General features: G+C 37.3%; 1 protein-coding gene across 1 annotated transcript in view; it reads right to left on the bottom strand.

Moving 5' to 3' along the window:
• Window positions 1-21,526, bottom strand: part of MPP5 (membrane palmitoylated protein 5) — a 52,873-nt gene that overhangs the window by 8,601 nt on the left and 22,746 nt on the right. The window contains exons 3-8 of the mRNA XM_032227528.1: window positions 11,224-11,432; window positions 6,757-6,834; window positions 5,676-5,822; window positions 4,075-4,236; window positions 2,646-2,723; window positions 465-648 (exon numbers count right to left, since the gene is read on the bottom strand). Coding sequence (XP_032083419.1) covers window positions 465-648; window positions 2,646-2,723; window positions 4,075-4,236; window positions 5,676-5,822; window positions 6,757-6,834; window positions 11,224-11,432 — 858 coding nt within the window. The remainder of the gene's footprint in view (window positions 1-464; window positions 649-2,645; window positions 2,724-4,074; window positions 4,237-5,675; window positions 5,823-6,756; window positions 6,835-11,223; window positions 11,433-21,526) is intronic.

Below are 21,526 nucleotides of genomic sequence, written 5' to 3'. Positions count from 1 at the left end.
TTGCAAGCCTCTGCCCTACAGCGAATATTCCCTTTGTAACTTCAATACATTTTATACATATTTTATTTAAGACCAATAGCACACACATATTTTCTTCTAATTTCAATATTACTGATTACATTTCAAATATACATGAAAAACTAGTTTTAAAACATGATACTACTGTTGAAGATAAAACAATAAAATGAGCATATAACCAAACATTAAGTTTAATTATTAAAAACCTAGGGGAACACCAGGTCACTAAATTGCTGGTATTAACTGTGCTATTGCGTCTGCTTTTTGTCAACTCTTCAAAAAAGGAATAATGATTATATTATATTAGAAGGCATAATACAAAATAAAGAAAGTCTTTGCTCAAGAGACCAATATGAAGCATTTGAAATGTTGTCATTCCCAGCGTGGGTGGGTAGATATTTTATGAGTGTCCACATGAATTGTCTGCTTTTCTTAACATTAAGCACCTGGAATGAGGCCTGCCAAAGGCTGATTTTCTTCATCTCCATCTCGATAAGCCTGCCACCAATTTGGATCTTCCTGGCTGATCACATGAAGTATATCTCCTTTTTGAAAAGACAGCCCTAACTCTCTGCAAGGGACATAAGGGTCATCAGAAGGATCGTAGTCAAAGTGAGCCTTCACATGAATCTAGGACACAAAAATATACAAACACAAAAATGGATAGGCAATTCTAATGATTAACCTTACTTCAAAAACAGATTAAAACTCCTAATGGACACAACATCTGATGAGTTCAATAGATTCCTGGAATTCCCAAGGAATGTGGAAGGTCTTCTATTAGGTTCCTTGCTGAATACTGGAATATAGAGACGACTAGGGCGCTTAACAGGATAGGCCCTGACTAGGCACTTCCTGTCCACTACTCCCATGCAGTTCTTTGGTTTATTGAAAAGCATAGTGAAGTGAAGTAGGCAAAGAGACAGCTGGAACGATGCTCAAGAAATGACTGTAACCTGACATTGGTAGGAGCCCAGGTTCAAAGCTATGCTGTAGTGATAAGGGCATGGATAGCTCGGCAGCTAATGGATTCTTCTGGGGAAGGATAGTCTGGAAGGTAGTCAGTATAAGTTGCTACTGTCTGGATGAGAATTTCATAGATAAAATTATTTGCTTGTGTTCTCAATTAGACGATGGATAAGCAGAACTATAGAAATGTTAGAAATAACATACTATTATCTGGGATGCTTTTGGACTCACAGATCCCCCAAAGTGAACAGAGTGCTCTGCAATCTTAGCTTTGCCATTTGTGAACTGGATCTGTCCCTCATCTGATGAATTAAAGCAGTAAGGCAGGAGACTCGAAGTTGGATCTCACCTGTGATTAAGTGGGAGCTATCAGAAATCCTTAAAGAGGTATTTGTTCGCCCACTTCTCAAGAAACCAGGCTTGAACAATTTCTACTCTTTTACATTCTTTTTTTGGGAGGAGGAAGGGACTGGGAACATAGTGGGGTCAATACACAAAGGGCTCTGGAGGATATGGACTAACTAAGACCCCTGGCATTCTGGCTTCAGACCTGAGCAAAGGGTTGGAAAGTGCACTGGTTATTCTCATAAATGGCAGTTCTTGGATAGAGGAGGTTTGACTACCCTGATGTTTTAGATTTTATAGGATGCACTATTATAAATTTATTCATGTTAAGAAACAAGAAGGCTGCCAGCTCAGGAGGATTTTTTCTTCTCTGTTACTAGTCCTTGTACTTCTCCCAATGATTATCATGGGGAAGGGGCAACGGATACTAAGGAACCCACTAAAATGTGTATGTCCCAAAGGTGCTTTTTTCAGAGACAATCGGACTTTTTCTTTGAAGACGTTTCGCTTCTTATCCAAAAAGCTTCTTCAGCTACCTTGTTTTCCTGAAAATAAGCCCTCCCCGGATAATAAGCATAATCAGGCTTTTGAGCGCATGTGCTAAAATAAGTCGTCCCCTGAAAATAAGCCCACTCTGAAAATATTGCAATACAGCAGCAGCCACGAGGTGACCATGCTCGCCGCCTCCTGCACCTCAAAAATAATAAGACCTCCCCGAAAATAAGGCCAAGCACTTATTTCGGGGATCAAAATAAAATAAGACTCTGTCTTATTTTCAGGGAAACATGGTAAGATGTGGACATAACAATCCAGAAACCCTTTATTATCCTCTCCTATTTATTTTCTCCTGCCTGTTAGAAAAGAAACTCACTCTTCAAATTACTGCTCCAGACATTTGTAGAATTATTTAAGACTCAGAGTATTTTTAAATTAAATTTCTTTTTCTTCTCATAAAGCCTGAATACTTCTTTTAAATAATAAATTGGGGCAGGACTCTAAGTAAAATTCAAAATGTGAATTTTAGACTGCTATAACCAAGCATCAAGGAATTGCTTAGTTTTTGAAATGTCAAGTGACTCTGAATAACATGTCTTTAGATTTTAATGTTTGGTTTTAATTTACTTCTGCTTTAACATATATGTATAGATACATTTTTATCACTGTAAGCTGTCTGGAGTCCCCCTATGGTAAGATGGATGGCCAATAAGTTTTATAAACAAACAAATATAAATAAAGAGATTTTTTTTAAAAAAACCCCAGAGTTTAAACGTCAACTGTGAATCTCTGTTATGTGAAGTTCACATGTCACATACCACTGTCTCCTTAGTAGGTGGAGGCTTATTCTGTTGGCTTGGAATCAGCACAAATGTCAGAGTGCCATGCATATCTGCCTGTGAAGAAAAGCATTAGTGAATTGTAATTTAAATTAATCTTAGGTTTCTTGGTAAATTACTGTTCTTGCCCAACTGTCTTCTTTCTGTATGCTGATCCTACATTTCACAACTCCATTTGGACGTATTCTGATATAAAGTGTTGCATTCTTCTTCTTTTAAAAATCGGCCAAGTGTATCAGACCTAACATTACAAGCAGTTTAGCAATGAGAATAGTACCATTATTGAGGTTATACTTCGGAGACAGAGTATCCCCAGTTTTTATTTATGAATTAGCTTTTTATCAATATTCCAATATATTTTAATCTGATGGATTCTGACACTATAAATACTCTGCTATTATTTTCATTTCTTTATGCCAAAGAACTTTTAGAAGAGTTTTTCAAATAAAGAGTGGGATATGATTTATTATTTATTTGTGTTTATTTATTTATAATCTCTCTTTATTTTTTTTATAAATAATTCAAGGCAGTAAACATAAGTAATGCACCTTCCTCCTCCTATTTTCCCCACTACAACTTCACTGTACCAGTGAGATGCATGGCACAACTATTTTTAATTAATAAATAAACTCTCTTAGATGACCTGAGCTGAGCGAAAGGGACTGGGCCAAGATTACCCAGCTGGCATTGTACTCAAGGTAGGAAACTTGTTTTAAATGATTAGGAATGCATATGCATTAGGCTGTATCTCATCCATATCTTAATGTACTGTTAATCTGGATGTTTTCTGGGTTAATATTTGTTTATTGAGTTCAAACCAATTAAATTTATTTGTAATTGTGTTGTGTTCTCTACTGTTCCTTACTAACAATATGATAATCAGCCTTTCTTCGTTCAACATACAGATATTAAGCCATTCTCATTATATCTTAAGATATACATGGACATTTTGGTTGGTAAAATGTATTTAAACCAGAAATAGTTACAACACAGAGATTAAACATTCCAGAAATATAAGCTTAGAAGCTTACGTACGCCATTAAAGTTCAGCCTAAACAAAAATTTTGACTTCCATAAATGGGAGTTGATGAAGCTTCAATAACTGATTCTTTGAAACTGTTGCCATTTGTAATTGGCATGCTAAGGATAACATTAGAAGGTTTTCTTTGCCCCACCCTTTTTTCCCAACTGTATTGCCTGAACAAGTCCCCACAGTTTTTTTTGGCAAGATTTTTCATAAGTGGTTTGCCATTACCTCCTTTCTAGGGCTGAGAGAAAATGTCTGGCCCAAGGTCACCCAACTGGCTTCTTGCCCAAGGCAGGACTAAAACTCATGGTCTCCTGATTTCTGGCCCAATGCCTTAACTATTATACCAAGCCATTATATCAAATAAGTGACATAACATACCAGCAAGTCAAAAACCTCATTAACATCTTTTCCACGAATTTCAGTTCCATTGATTTCCAAAACTTCATCACCTTCATGTAAGAGCCCACTCTTTTCAGCAGCACCTCCCTTCACTATTCGACTAATGATGACAGAATCCATTTCATTTCGCACTGTGGCACCCTATGTAATAGAAAGTGAACATTTGAGATGATAATGAGAAATATCTTATTATTAAAATTAAAAAGTTTGATTTGAACTAGATTGAAACCACCACTCAGGCACCTTAAGATCGCTCTATCAGTCTATTCCAGTGTTTCTCTACCATGGTAAATTTAAGATGTCTAAAATTCTACTCTACATGCTGGGGCTGGGAAACTTTGAGAATTGAAGTCCAGACATCTTCAAATTGGTCTGTTCTATTCCACAGAGCAACACAGGAGACAGAAAATCTACAAAAGAACCATGCATATTTTTGTTTGTAAATGATATTCTGCAGTCTTTCAGGTATAGGCTAAAAATAGAAAGAAAAGAAAGAAAACCAGAAAATACAGTTTCTAGGTAATGTTTAGTTTCTATTATTAGCACAACAACAAAAACACAAAATGCCTTATGGCATCTTGTGCCAATCATTACAAAAAAATATTAAATCTACTAATAAATGTGCAACATCATACTTAGGTTTTGTGGCTCACAGAGCCAGAAAAAAATAACCAGAATTTTTTTTTTTCATTTTTCTTCAACTTATCATATGGATATAAAGTGACAAAAACAAAAGTATCCTTTGAGAAGAAGAGTTGTAATACAATGGTAAAGATGCATGTATCCTTTCAAGATATGGCAGGTTAGGAAACACATCACAGGTATTCCAGCAAAACTATTTTTATAAGGTATAATAAGCACAAGTGTGAAATGATATCAGTTTCTTTTTATCCAACCTTTGTGGCAAATAGAATCAAAGGGATTGTTTTGAGTTTATTCCTCAGGCGTTTCATTTTCCCAAATTGTGTCCCTTAATGACTCCTTCTTTCCAAGATCATCTCTACAATCATTTCTATATGCTGTGATGAATATGAGTGCAATTACAGAACTAGTGTACCGAGGCAGAGGAAAGCAATCCTGCTGTGTAGTTTATCCAAAGCACAGCAGTTTACTGAAATGCATTATAAAGATTCATAAAAAATTCTGTAAGGCCAATTTTTTTAGCATACTTTATATGGAAAACAACAGCAAACCTAATAGATGCCTTAAATTAGTCTTTAGCATATTCATATATTGGAGGAGATTGAGAGCTATGTCTTATAAACATCAAAATTATGTTCAATTTTCAATTCAATTTTGCAGAAAAATACATATGAGAAACCAGCACTTGAATCTGTTTAAAATAGATTAGAATTTTCAGGAGAATCTGAAAATGTGAGCAAAAACTCATTATTTATCAGTCCACAAAGCCAGCAGTAGAGTGGAAAAATGATTTATACATTTTTATATATCCGAGGGAGAGCATTTATATTCCTTTTTTTAGATAATGTATCATAATGTACTATAATGATCAGACCAAGTATTATGAAAAATATGGGAGTATAGTCAATGTTTCTCCAGATCACATTTAGTATACTTACCAATGGAATATCTCTAGCTTTCTCAATGCGAACAATTTTAACTGTTTCTCCTCCATACACCCCAACATTTTCATATATCTTTTCATCTGCCACTGATTCTGGTTGCATTTCCTGCTCAGCAACTTTATCATGAGCCAAAAGTAGTGCCTGGTGCAAAAAAGTAAACTTAAAATTTATTATAGTAAGTTGTACCACTGTGTTTATTATAGTATGTACCAAATAGTAAGCAAGAATGGGTAAAAGTACCACAAAAATTCAGTACTGGAATGCAATATTAATCAGAAGACACTTTTCTTGTATTTTCTTCTGATTCAATATGGGTGGACAGTCAAATTAAGGAATGGTACAAATACGGGCAGTTAACAACCGTAACTGAGACTACTAGTTCCACATATGCATGCAACAGCAGTTCTGGTTGCAGTTGTTATGCATATTTGTTAAGGGCATGCATGTTTGTTACATGACAGCAATTGCTGCCAGCTTGCCCACTGACATTATTTGTCAGAAGCCAGCAGTTACGGGCCAGTTGCCAAGTGCCTGAATTACAATCATGTGATCACAGAGACAGAACAAGGATCCATCATAAATTTCTCTTCAATGGCATCATAACTTCCAAAGGTTGCCAAATGAGTACTTGCTATGCAATGACTACCAGTATTTCTTGAATAAGGTATAAAAATTAAAGCAGCAGGAAATTATTTTCCATTTATTATTCCATTTTATTATTAATTCATGTTTTACTATGAAAAACAGCAAATAATTGTGCTGGCCATTATTGATGTCAAGTCTGATTCTGGTACCATTAAAAGTACTCACATGTTCATATTGCTAGCATTTTATAACTGACTCTTCAGAAATGTTTACAGTCAACAAATCAATTTGTTTTACATTTTGATTTTTCATCGTTACACAAATACCAGTAGAAATACACTTGTAGTTATCTCAATTATGTAATTACTATTTCTTTGAAATTAGAGTTTTACCATATGGAAAGAGGAAAAAAAGTTGATATCTATATATGTTGTTTACAGTATATTTTAAAAAACTGAATGTTTTATACTTTAAAACAGATTATTCCTACCTGAACATGAGGAGCATTCAATAAAGAATTAAGTTCCAGCCCATCTTTTTGATGGCTTGGTCTCAAAACATTTTGTACCTGAGAATTAGAACACCAAAAATTCGATATCAATTACCATCCATCATAAACAAAATACTATTTTACTTTTCACACAAGAACACCTTTTCTATAAATAGCGTAGTATATTACACATTGGTTTCCTAACAATTTTTTTAATACAGTAAATGGATAAAAGAAATCGGAGACCACATTCATTTTTAATATAACACTCCCTCAGAGTATTCAAAGATCAATATTCCAATTCCAAATGTCTCTGGAAAACAGCCATCTAAGTAGATCTCCAACTCCTAAGTGTTCCATCCTGAATACCGTATTTTCACGACTATAAGCCGCACTGAAAATCCTAAAATTTGATCCAAAACCGGCAGTGCGGCTTATAACCCAGTGCGCTTTATATATGGAAAAAGATCGAAAATCTCTCCCTCCTGATTTTACGCTCAAACTTGAAACTCGCAAGCGAATGACCGCGAGCAGGCACGCACACGTCCCTTGGGTCTCTCCCTCCCTCCTTAGCCGGGAGGCACCAAACTGCGCCCAGCCATCCTCACTTTGTCCTGGTTAAGGGTGGGAGTGTCTGAGACGCCGCTGGGAGAATGTCCACTTTGGGTTGCCGGGACAGCAAATTTTAAGGAAAAACGCAGCTGCTGGAATCGGTGCACCACCGAAAGTTCTCTGGTCTGGCTGCACCCGAGCTGGTGAAGCGCCCTTGCGATCGGAGCAATCGCGCGGCTCACCTGCACTGGCTGTCTCCCTGGCGATAGGCGGGCGGTTGCGAGCACTCCATCAGCTTGGGTGCAGCCTGACCGGAGCCCTTTCTCTTCTCAGAAATGTCTTCTCAGTGGAGCTATAGCAGCCTGCATGCCCCTTTCAGGTACTTTGACCCCCCCCGGGAGGGAGGGGGCCAGCCAGAGGGGCATAAAGGGAGCCGCAGCTTCTCTGTGAATGGAGGGGAAAGAGTTCGGCTTCTCTCTGCCATTTAAAGGCTGCAGCAGGGAGAATCCCAACTTTTTTCCTCTCCCTCCATTCAGAACGAAACTGCTCCAGCCTCCCCCACCCCCACGTTGCCCAGTAACCCTAACCTTCGCGCTCTTCTCCGCGTTCTCCTCGGGATTGCAATAGATGTCCAGAAGCGGCTTTTGGGGCTAATGGGGATTGGATTTCCAGCTCGATAGCCCCTGTCCCTTCTGGATGTCTATTGCAGTTGTGAGGAGCCGAGGAGAGTGTGGAGAAGAGCGCGAAGGTTCTTGGCGCTCCGGGAAGCGGGAGAGGCGCGCGGTTTGGTTTATCCTCCCTGGATGTCGCAGTAGCAGCCCTAAACTCACCGATCTCAGTGTTTTTCGCATCGGGGTGTGCTGCAAGAGGGAATGAGTGAAGAGTGAAGACCTTTTCCAGCCAGCGCAAAGGACTCCCCCGGACTTTTTTTGCTGAGCACAGGGCGACGGGCCCGCACCTCCACCACCAGCAATCCGGAAAGGTCTTCACTCACTCTCTCTTGCAGCATGCCCCGATGCGAAAAACACAGAGATCGGTGCGCTTGGGGCTGCTGCTGCGATGTCCAGGGAGGATAAACCAAGCCGTGCGCCTCTCCCAGCTGCTTTCGCGGCTTCCTGGAGCGCCAAGAACCTTCGCGCTCTTCTCTGCTCCTCGCGACTGCAATAGATGTCCAGAAGCGGCTTTTGGGGCTAATGGGGATTGGATTTCCAGCTCGATAGCCCCTGCCGCTTCTGGACGTCTATTGCAGTTGTGAGGAGCCGAGGAGAGTGTGGAGAAGAGCGCAAAGGTTCTTGGCGCTCTGGGAAGCGGGAGAGGTGCGCAGTTTGGTTTATCCTCCCTGGATGTCGCAGTAGCAGCCCCAAACTCACCAATCTCAGTGTTTTTCGCATCGGGGTGTGCTGCAAGAGGGAATGAGTGAAGAGTGAAGACCTTTTCCAGCCAGCGCAAAGGACTCCCCCGGACTTTTTTTGCTGAGCACAGGGCGACGGGCCCGCACCTCCACCACCAGCAATCCGGAAAGGTCTTCACTCACTCTCTCTTGCAGCATGCCCCGATGCGAAAAACACAGAGATTGGTGCGCTTGGGGCTGCTGCTGCGACGTCCAGGGAGGATAAACCAAGCCGTGCGCCTCTCCCAGCTGCTTTCGCGGCTTCCTGGAGCGCCAAGAACCTTCGCGCTCTTCTCCGCTCCTCGCGACTGCAACAGATGTCCAGAAGCGTCGGGAAACGTGCGGCTTATAACCCGGTGCGCTTTATATATGGAAAAAGTTTGAAAAATTAACGTTAATTGATACTGCGGCTTATAATCCGGTGTGGCTTTTGGTCGTGAAAATACGGTAAATGGAATCCAACCTATGTGTTTATCCTGAGGGCAGGGAATGCTGAAGTTCTCCATCCTATCTGAAGTAAAGGGGATAAGAGTCTAAGGCTGCTCTTTTTTGGTGGTTTCTCCCACGCTATGAAAATGCCTCAAAGATGCATGGAGTTCTCGTTCTGCTAGGCTTTTGCAAGACATCAAATGCTATTTTATATTATCATTGTTTTACCTCAAAGGTGCTTTTTGAAAAGGTAAACTATTCAGTTTCTTCACTTCTTGGATGAGAAGCTTAACATCTTCAAGGAAAAACGAAGTCCAGTTGACTTTTGAAAAAACATCTTTGGGACAACCATAACCTAGATGACTGAAAATCTCCACAGATACATCATTGTTTTAATTATAATGGTTTGGTAGGACTACCTTGATAGGCTAATTTCTCTTTGCTGCTGCTAAAGTTTGGTGGGCTGTTTTTCAGAGTGAAGTCAAATCTTTTTACTTATGTTTTTAAAAAAGATACAAATCTGTTAGAGAATTTAGTTCTTCTAAAGAAATGTTTAAGATGGAACATCTGTTTTCTTTTTAAAAGCAAGGTATTTCAATGCAGATAGTCCTTGCTCAAGTATGTTAATTGAGACCAGGAACTCCATTACTTTACTGCATGACTGTAAGTCAAAGGGAACAAAGAGAGTTCCAGTTGCTGTTGTTAAGCAGGAACTATGTAGATCATTAAGCAACGCTCTCACATGACTATGTCTTCCTGCTGGCTTTCCCATTGACTTTACTTGGGAAGCTGGCAAATCACCATCAGATGACCCAGGAAATTTTGATGGCTGGAAATCCAAGCACCCAGATCACAATTATGTGACCACAGGAGCACTGCAACAGTTGCAACTTAGAGAACCTGTAATAAATATCTCTTGTTTGGCTTAGTCACAAGTTCAATAGTTGCTGAAGAGTAGTCATTAATCAAGGACTCCTCTGACATACAAATCTGTGTTTGAATTTGTTATACAGTGCCTCAGTTATTTTGCTGCAACTATTTTACTTTAGCTTTTTGCTTTATTATATTTTTTGTGGGTTCTAGTTAATCACCTATAGTTATGTAGTTAAGATGGCAGCCATATAAAATCTCTAAATAAGTAAATGTTCAAAGTATTCAATACTCCTAATCTGGCAATATTGAAACATGCCAATTTCTTTACAGTGCTTCTAATAATTAATTCATAAGTGATAAAAGGGTTCGGATGTTAACACTGAAATAGCAAAATACAATGCAGATTGTAACAAATGTTTATCCAATTATCTGTAAATATTTGAAAACTTAAAATGACCGTAGGAGTTATGCAATTTTTTAATATGAAATGTATATACCAGATCTATATTTTTATTTAAAGAAGTTTAAACATTATTCAGTAATTTGGTTTTGCTATACAACCAAATTTAGAGAATGAAACACTACTTGAGGGCATTAAATTGTAGCTGGAAATCAATTATAACAAATTTGATATAAAAATAGAGATGTGTAATTTCTGTGAATACTATTGCATCTATTTATATCTTTAAATACTTTTAATTTTACAAAAACAGTTGAGTGCTAAATAGAATAGTATTTTCTCAATCTGCCCGAATCCCAAGAATTATTGGAGGATCCAAGCAGGATTGAGGATGTCTGGTCAAAAAGCTGCTGTGTCATGCCACAAGGGTTTTGGGGAACTTCTATTGTTTCAAAGTTTATTTGATGTTCCTATAATGATACAGTGCTATTTAAGAAACACATACATGTTCCCTTGGACATGCAGAATTGTAATCTTAACTACTGTATTAATGTAAAGAAATACTTTACATACTTTTATATTTCTTTAGAGAATGAAACTTCACATTTCTTAAATATAGTCTTTAAAATATGAAATAGTATCTTGCAAACCTAAATTATCATACATATTACTTCTGAGATCTAAAAAGCATTTTCTTCTAAACAAGGAAAAGCAAATACTAATTTAATTATGGAGAACTTTTAATGCCACACCTAAGACCACTTTGGAACAAAGTAATGACTAGTACTTTAATTACTAAAATAAGAATGTATACCATACATACCTCTTGTGCAAGTTCTTGTGCATTGGAGATAAGAGGATATGGGGGACTTGCTTTGTTCATGTGCACAGTAACAGCATTGTGTATCTTAAATGCATTTTGAAAGTCAGTATTTTGCACAAGCTGTAAAATGAGAGCAATTTCCTCCTGACTTTGTGGATCTATCAGCGTGTGTTGGACGTGTTTAAGAGAACACAGCAGCTCATCAACTTCTGCAAAGGGAACAGGTGCACTAGTAAGCATGGATTTACTAAATAAATGAAATACATTTGGTTAACTAGCATTATCTCACTATCTACAACAGTTATTATTTCCTACATGAAAACAGTCTGGTGAAAACAGTCTGGTGTTTATGGGATAATCTTATGATTATCCCATAAACAAACCATATAGAATCAGGTAAACAAAGTCTTATAACAAATTAGCTACAAACCAAACACCCTTAAAATTCATCTTTACTTGATAAAGTATGTTTATCAATAACACAAAATAATTCCATAATGTTTGACAAGGCCAAAGATAATTAAATAAAATATTGAGTTTGAAAATTGCCTGCATCCAGCAAAAATTACAAAGAAAAACATGTCCACCCTCATCCCCAGTGCATCCTTGTGGAAGAAGGATAGCCAGTGGTCTGAAAGGCTCTTGACCATCTAAACCCCCACCCTCTACCCCCTTGGTCAAAAAACCCAACAGAGAATATGGAACCCATATCCTTTCCAGTATAGCCCTACAAATATGCATAGATGGAAATTGAGAGGAAAGGAGAAACACACAGACTCCCAGATACAACCTGTGAATTCATTATGCAGAATAAAATACAGATGCCTCTTTTAATTATTGGGAAGAATCCCAAAAGTAATGCTTCACTTACCTTACCTTGTTAAATTTATATCACTTCCTTGGGCCTCAATCCTGAGTAAGTTATACTCGTTTTCTGATTTCCAAACTCATATGAGATATCAATGTAGGGAAAGTACTGTCATACTACAATCCCCATAACGATTATCAGGAGACAAGCTGAGAAGGGAATCTACTTCAGGAACTTCCTACCTTTTTCTGTATTTTTATATTACATACTTGGGAGGTTCTACATAATCTCAAGAACAATCTGCAGAATTGCTCTTATTGGTGCTACTAATTAATTATCCTGAACTTCAAAGTTTTTAATAGCACTGTACTGTGTAAGCTAGTTTACACCTTGGAAGGAAAATTATGCACATGTCAGCAATATAGTTGTACTATGTTTTTTAAGTGGCTGAAAAGTCAAGGAATTTAATTAGAGAAAGTGAAGAAGGGAGGAAACAGGAAATTCTGATTCATGGCACACCCTAAATTCTGAAAAGATAACAGAAGATGAAAACATTTTCTCATCAAAATAAAAAAGTTTTATCTCACTTCATTACTTTTGGAAAGCACAGCTTTAGACATCAATTGTTCACTATCAGGCTTTAAAATGGCTAAATCAATTCTAAAATTTGATATGAGGTTATTTAAAGTCAAAAGACTTGTCCCTGTCAAGATTAAAATACTGCAGTGGACATCAGATCACCATTACTTCTATCCTGCCTGGCAATTGATCTCTAATTTTCAATTTATTAAACTTAGGTCACTAACATGGGTTCTCTAATTGATTTAGAATAAAACTATAAATCTAAAAATAAACCCAAAGGTTTTTTTTTTAAAAAAAAAGTAAAGTCAGTGAAAGCAGGCTTAAAATTTAAGTTTTTACAGCTTTTTTAAAAGCATAGAAGCAAAGAAGTTAAACCCATCAATACAGTAGGGCAACCATTCTAAAGAACTAAGATGATTAAAAGTTTTTTCAAGAGAAGCCTAGGGCAAATGTAACTAAGTCTCCACAGATAACTGGGCTGTGAGGCATGGAATCATACAGTTACAGAAAGCATTGTCTCAAAGAGCTTGGCCCTATACCTTATAACATGGGTGTCAAACTCACAGCGTCATGTTGCAGTCACATGACGTTTCGTGGCTTTTTTCCCTTTGCAGAACTGGAGTGGGTGTGGCCTGTATGTGACTTTATCCTGCCCATGAACCACCAGTTTGACACCCCTGTCTTATAAGGTTTCTTTAAATAATAAGCAGCATCCTGTAAGAAGTCAGCTACAATGCAATGTATTGGGCCTGTATATAATGTAGTTCCTTTACATTCTAACTGCTGAGTTCTATCAATTTCTAAGTTACACACAAAGGAAGTACTTTGTGAAATTATTCATGGGTGGGCTTCAAAACTTTTAGCAAAGGGTTCTCTGCCTGGTTGCTGGGTGGGAGTGGCCATGGTGGGGGTGACCTAGTCAGCCTCCTGCACCATGGCAGGGGCAGTGGGTTTTGCCCTGCCCTGGGCTCTAGAGTCTTCCTTTGAACCTCTGGGAGGGCGAAAACTGCCTCCCCAGGCTCTGGAGTCCCTCTGGAGGCCAGAAATTTCTGGAGTCCCTCTGGAGGCCCTAACTTCCAGTAGGCCCATTTTTCACGCACGCGCCCCTGCACTTACCTGCATCCAAAATGGGCCACGTAGGGACTCCTGGGAGGGGCAGGGAGGGGCCAGCCAGGAATGTGATTTGGGGGTTCTCCGAACTGCACAGAATCTTAGCTAGAGGTTCTCTCAAACCCCTGTGAACTCCCAGCAGCCCACCCCTGAAATTATCCAGTAGCTATTTACCAACCCCCACTCCTCAGTTCATTATACAAATGTGCTTTTTAATTCATGAACATATGTTTACAAACACATACAATGAATAATTCATATTCCAAAGAGCAGCAGAGGACAATAAGGATAACACTACAAAAATAAGAGAAATAAGAGATTTCTTTTTCAGCATGACAGGAAAGTCTATTAGCTGAAGAGAAAGGAATGTGGCAGGATTATCATAAATAAATGTTATATAATACATCTCTGAAGAGCAACGCAGAAAATAAATCTACCATACAAAATGAAATACTTTCTTATTTTCAACATAATCAAACAAACATATAAAAGGTTTCTAATAGAGCGGATATCTCCACATCCAGGGCAATTACTGGCAGGACCTGAATATGACTACTGTCATGTGACAAATATGCCTTCATGAAAAGTTACTTCTATATCTACAATATACCTGGGATATATAGAAACCAGGTATTTTGGAGACAAATTCATTTTACTTATCATTGAATTAGAGTTCAAGCAATACACTAACATGTGAAATGATTCATTCATTTCAAATATGAAACTGTGAAATCTGAAGTGTCACATTCCTGATGTACATTAGCAATCATACATTATTCTCTTGCAAAATAAAAACATTGTAACTGTATGCTTACATAGTCAAAAATATTTTAAACAATAACAGCTTAAAGGAAGTTAAAATTTTATTTTGAATAACAATGCTGCTGAATGTTGAAAGATTCCGAAAGATTGAGAAAGAAGAAAATATACCTTTCAGATAGTAAATTATAATATAATCTCCTACAAAATAAAAACACCTTTTAAATGTAAAACCTACAAAGATAAATTATTGCTGTTTATCTGAATAGCAATATTGATTCTAAGTAGAAAAATGCTACATTTAACTTCTAGTAATTTTTATTAATATTAGAAATTATCTCAGTTGTTAAAAAATGCTCAATAAATGAAGTAAAGAAATGATAACACAGTTTTACAATTCACCTATGTTAGAACTTTTATCTTCAGAGGCCACCAGGATATTTTTTCTTCCATGTTCCTCTTTTTTCTTTTAAAGTCCTTCCATAGCATAGAATATAGACTGGCATTTCTAGACAATTTTTTCAAGACTATTTTGATACGCAAACACCACTATTATTGAAATTTAATAGTTAAGATTCTAAGATGAGCACAGATCTTCATCTCTGTAAACAAGAATATTTCTATGAATGTATCAGTCTGTTTTAGCTGCAAAGGACTAAGGACCAAACTGGAGTTATGCTAAATATTTCTCTGCAATTATCAAAAGCAAACAATATGGCGAAGGAACTAATAATTAGTGGAACCTTATCAGATATGGAGAAGAAAATGTTTAATTCCCTGCTAAATCCTTTTTCTTAGAGTAGTTGTACAAGATAAAAAAGTGGATTAATGACAAAGTATTGTTCTCAAGGCTCAAAGTTCTAGACCTATTGAAGAAAAAAATTAAGAGACTTTTCATACCACAGACTGATAGTCTACAAATACATTCAAAGGATATCTTTATTTTGTAACTAAAATAACTTTAAAGTCACTTTTTACTGCAACCATATGGAAATAATTTCACAATATTTCCCTGATGTTTGATATATCTTTACCTTTTATAAATGTAAGTCCTAATGTTATATAAAAGAAGTCTGAACAAACAAGTAAGACGGAAGTTTGAGACTTGTTGATTTTATATGGTTAACAAAGACATCCACTACCAACATCCCTTAGTGCAATCATTCAGTTAAGGGAATACCAAGGCGACTTGTTCTTAACAACTATTATTGATTTAGGCAAACCTTCCCCTATTTAAATCACTTTCTTTAAACTGATGTTTCTCCTATTCGGTTAAGAGTATCATGTCATACTCTACTCAAAAAAGGACTTTTCTGAAGCTCTGATAACCTTTAGTACATTGATGGCAAACTTTTTTTCCCTTGGGTGCTGAAAGCGCGCGCGTGGGTACATACCGACACCCATAATGCAATCCCCCCTGCAGGCCCCGTCCATGTGTGCATGACCCCCTGTGCTCCCCCCATGCATGTTCCCTTGACCCCCGTTTGGGTTCTAGCAGGCCTCCCTGAAGCCTCCTGGGACCAAAACCGGGGGAGGGCGCACCCCCCATCCCCCTTTTTTAGTCCCAGGAGGCTTCAGGGAGGCCTGCTAGCACCAAAATGGGGGTCGCACGTGCATGCACAGAGGAAGCGCACACGCATGCACACAGTTTTAGTACCCAGGGAAAAAAGGTTTTGCATCATTTCACTAAAGGTTATCAGACTTTCAGAAAAGTTTTTTTTAAGTGGAGTATGGCATAATTCTCTTATCCAAATCCGCACGACCCCTCCCCCACCACTCACGCATGCACACACAACTCCCCCACCCTGACACAGGCGCACGCCTCTCCCAGTAGAGACCTGAAAATCAGCTGGCTGGCGGGAGGCACATGTGCAGTGGAGCTGACCTGAGTGATGGTTTGCATGCCTGCAGAAATGGTTCCGTGTGGCACTGTGGCACGCGTGCCATAAGTTTGCCATCACAGCTTTAGTTGCAAAATGTTTTTAAAGGGTTGAGCAGCAATATTTTTTACAATACTAAAAACATAAAACAAAACATAAAAACATAAAAACAAAAAGCCTATAGTGTATTTTGAAAATTAGTACAGAAAATAATGTTTTTGACCTCTTGTCCATACACCCATACAACCCACCTGGAAGAGTTTTTCTAATTAGTAAAAGGACATGGAAAATATCTTATATCCGTCTATAATTGATATGGTGGATTTATCTATATTAGTATCCTCTGCATCACACTGAAACTTAAATGAACTGAATAGCGATAAAAGAAAGCAATAATGCAGAATCCAGAAAAAATATGCACAAAAATTCTTCAGGACTTATTTTAAAATCTTAAAAGGATGCTTGCTATTTATATAAACAGATAAATTTCCCTTGCTGCGCCATTTTGTGTGTCCGTGTGCATGCGCAGTTTGTCTTGGTTCTGGTAACGACCAAATCGAGTGCCTACTAAAGTCCTGGAACAGATTACGGTCAGTACTCACTGTATGTGATGACATGGCAAGAATCTTCAGCAGTATACAACTTATTTGACTATTCCTTTTAAATAGTTAGGACTAATTTTAATGTTTTAAGAGTCATTTCTATTTTTATTCCTTCTTTTTAATTCCAAGAACAACCTTCTAATCTTTTTTTTAAAATTTAGGATGTCATATTTCAAGATTCTCAATGCATATGTCATGTTTGCCTGTTGGAAAAGTTGCCTGTTTAGGGATCAGTTTTAATACTGTGCTTAATACAGCTAAAGATATATATAGAAAATAATGGATCTTAAACACGTCTTATGCATGAAAAGCCATAGGATTACCCTGGTTTAAGAACACCTAATAGTTATTTTTTAAAGGATTCCTGTTATTACCTTGGAGTAACTTAGCTATGCTGATGCAGATTTTAAAAATTCTAGAACTAAAAACTAAATTTGGTGTACTTGAGAATGTTTCTTTATTTATTAAAAGGATTGTTTCTCTGTTACGGCTTCCGTTCTTTGGGATGGCTTTTCTGTGTCAGTGAGATTGTCTCTATTGATAATTACATTCCAAAACTAGTTCGGAGATATTTTGGTGGATTTGGGAGTCAGTTGTGACACCATGATTGCAATTCATCTTAATATTGCTATATTTTATAATTGCGAAAGAATAGTGAAATTTGGCAAATATAAATTAAATTAAATTGGTAATTAAATTAAATTGGTATGAAACAATACCTAACATAGGAGTGGATTGCATATGTTTGACTATATTTAAATAAGCTGTATGAAAAACTGATTTCAAGCACTTCTTGAAGGAGGAATACTAATTTTTGGAAACATGGATAAGATTTTTTTCCTCCAAACATGCATAAATGGATAAATCTGCTTTATGTAAAAGTAACTCTGGATGCTCTCTCAAAATGTCTTAAACTACATGCTATTTCTATCCGTTTTTGCATTATGGTGACACAAATATTCTGCATGGAAAGAAATTACACAAGTAGGCACATACTAGGGAATACACATGAAAAACAATATGTTGGCAATGATAGTAGCAAGCACACTATGCAAACAGCCCAGTGTATTTCTACTGTGTGCCTGCTTACTCTCTTGTAATTCTTTCCTCTCCAACCTCTTTGCTGTGCTGTGGGAGGAAGAGTCAGACAAAGAAGAAATTGCTTACATGTTGCTTTCTTTCCTTCCCCACTCCTCTCTCACAAAGTAGATATTGGTTCTTCCCCCAATCAATAGTTTTACCACCACAGAACAATTTTACTAAGACTCTAAAGATAAGGGCATTTCACAGTTCTTTCCCCTCTCTATTCCTATTCTCGCTACATTAGACTTATCTGTTATCCATGCCATTTCTATATGCTGCTTGGTTGGCATCAGAAACAGTAGGAAAAAGCAAAATAAAGACAGATAACAATGTAGATTTGAAACTTCTGCTTCAGAGTATCTCTTTAAAGACAACAAAAATTGGGAATGGCAATGAAGAACTGCACAGGTGTTAGAGAACATCTTCATAAATATTGTTGCTTATAGGGAAGGCCTACATAAACATTATATGTTCAGAGAAAAAATGTTGCTGATTATTGCTTTTATATTTATGCTGATAAGGCATAACTATGAATTTCCATTGCCTGGTATCATTCCAATTGTAAGTATACATCTTTTTGCCTATTTTTATTCTCTTTGACCTTTCAAAGTTCATTTTATTAGTCACGAAGAAGGGTTTGTTAAGAATCTTGTTTTCTTACTTGCTCAGTATGGAATAACATGGATCTCATGTTCAAGCATGGCACGTACTTGCCCGTTTTCCCCAGTTGCTCTCTGGAGCTTAACTGCTGAAAAAAACCCCAGTGCTTTTGAATTTATAGAATTTTTCCAATAAATTACATGGTGGTTGGTGAATGGTTCATTTCTAGGTACTATACTGAAGATTTCAATATAAGAAGTCCATGCAATGCAGCTACATCATACATTTGTCTTTGCAGATCCCTGTAAACCTAATTAAATTTTTCTCAAGCAATAGATGAAAGCTCTGGTCTGCCAGTTGGGGGTCTTTCTGGTTTGGGATACTTTGCAATGATAACTCATGCCCTCATCATCTTATTAATGGAATTTACATGGGTTTTTAATGAATAGTAATTCAGGAGCTGCAACTAATTCAAAATGCAGTGGCCTGGGTGGGAGTAGATTTATTAGTGTTTTGCCTCGTGCTAAAGTCGCTGCCCTGAGTACCAAGACGTTTCTAGATTCAATTCAAGATGTTAGTTTTGTAGCCTACATGAACATTCTCTCCTGACCTGAATCAGCTCTTTGAAGATCTACTTCAGATTTCTTTGCCATCTAAGGTAAAAAGTGGGAGCCTGGAGTTTCAAAGTTTCCAAACATCCACATTATGGAATACCTTGCCCTCCAATATGGTGCTCCCCACCTTGCAACCTATTTTGATCAGTTTTGGTTCAGATGGTAGAGTTGGGCTACACTTGTAATTGTCTAATTTTCTTAGGTTTGGATGGATATTTTTTCAAGTGAAAGATCTTGAATGCTTCAGAAAGGAAAATAGAGTAACATTTTATCATTAAAGATGTATAAAATTGGTGGCGAAGTGCATAGTCCACCTCATTTATTCTTTTTTTTTTATATTCAAATGTTTTATTTTCATTTTTTCATTTTCATTTCATATAGTCACATATATACTGTGCATGATTGGGGCCATATAACATTGGGCAATAAACACAGCCATCCTTGTCAAAATTACTCCCCAAAATACAAAACCAATATACCACTTCAACCCTCCATACACCCTTTCTTTCTCCCCCCTCCAACTTTCCTTTCTCCCCTCCAACATTCCCCTCTCCTACTTCCCCTCCCCCTCTATCACTCCTTTCTCCCAATACACTCCCTCCCTTCCATCTCACCCTCCTTCCGATCCTCTCTCCCACCCTCTCTACCCCTCCCTCTCCTTTCCCTCTGCTCCTCCCTTCGGTGTATTTCTACTATCTATCGATATATTCAGCTTCTTATTTTTACACTAAAATTAAAAAAAGCAACAGTGTACAAGTGCAATCATGTTACTTTAAAATCTGGCACATACTATATTTCCCCCTCCCCCCTCCCCCCTATGACCCCACCTCCCTTCCCCTCTCCCGACTTCCCAGAGCCCGTACACGGTATAGCTTTTTATCAAACACAGTCTAAGATGTATTAAAACCAAGAAAATTAAAAAAATAATAATAATAAAGAAAAAAAAGGGAAAAGAAAAAAGAGAAGAAAAAAAGTCAGTAAAATCTCTGCGTTGAACTCAGCTTCTTACCATTACACAAACTTTAAGCAGTTGACATTGTTCCTAATCTTAATTGTTTGATTACCTGCAGGATTTCCCCAGAAGTTATTTGTTGATTCAGCTTTTGCCTGTACTCTTCTCTAGCTAGGGGCCTTATCTCTTTATCTAAGTATCTGTCTATTTCTAAACCCTTAATTTTGTCCCCTTTGTGCCTCCTTCCTCTATAACACAATTTGGATACATTTCAAATTTTTCTTTTGGTATCCTCTTCCAACTCTTTTCGTTTTTGCCCTTGTTTATGTCTATATATATTTTTTATATTCATCAGTACTCCTCTCATATATGCTTTACTTACATCTCCTACAAATTCCCTGAATATACCCTTATTCATATTCAGAACAAAGTATTCAGATAGCAATTTTTTACAATCATTAATATACTTTTCATATCAAAATAAACTCCCATTCGACCTCCAAGACCTTCTTGCCTGCACACCTCATTTATTCTTAAGGCACCTTAAGGTACATAAAATGTAAACCATTTACAGTATTCTAATTGGAAAATGATGGAAACTTTTTGTTAAGGTTTCCATCAGTTTTCAACTGGAATACTGTAAATGGGTCGAATTTTATTCCAGCAGAATGCAATAATCTCAGAACGTATTGAATACGGCTGTTCTTTTGAGTTTTTGGTATGATTTTTTATTTTATTTTATTCATGCAATGTATGAACTGGGAAGGATGCCTGCCATTCCTTGGTATTGAAGTATTGAAATATTTTTCATTGTTATTTTCTTTTTGGGAAAGGCAGATGTCACAAGCAGAAGTAATTAAAAGTACAAGTCACAAGCAGAACATTTCCACATATGGGAAAAATCCAAGTGAAATCTGGAGAGCTTTTGTCAGACAGCGTACACAATTTTGAAACTGACAGTTCAATAACCTGGTAATAGAGTTTCCCACACAGGAAGTCCTTGACTTACAACTATTTGTTTAGTGATTATTTGAAGTTACAAAGGTTTTGAAAAAAGAGACATAACCATTTTTCATTTACAACCCTTGCAGCATTTCTGTGGTCACGTGATCAAAACAGGGACCCTGGCAACTGGTATCTATTTATGAAAGTTGCAGTGTCCTGTGGTCATGCGATCACCTTTCCAACCCTCAGATGAGACATGAACTCATGGTTTCTTGATTTCTATCCTAAACCAAATATTATTTTGCTGATGTACAGATATATCATATTTTTCAGAGTATAAGACGTACTGGACTATAAGACGCAACAAG

Source organism: Thamnophis elegans, chromosome 1 (assembly GCF_009769535.1).
Source record: "Thamnophis elegans isolate rThaEle1 chromosome 1, rThaEle1.pri, whole genome shotgun sequence".
In the NCBI taxonomy this organism is placed as follows: Eukaryota; Metazoa; Chordata; class Lepidosauria; order Squamata; family Colubridae; genus Thamnophis; species Thamnophis elegans.
The sequence above is the reverse complement of the archived record's forward strand: the minus strand, read 5'-3'. Positions and strand labels throughout refer to the sequence as shown.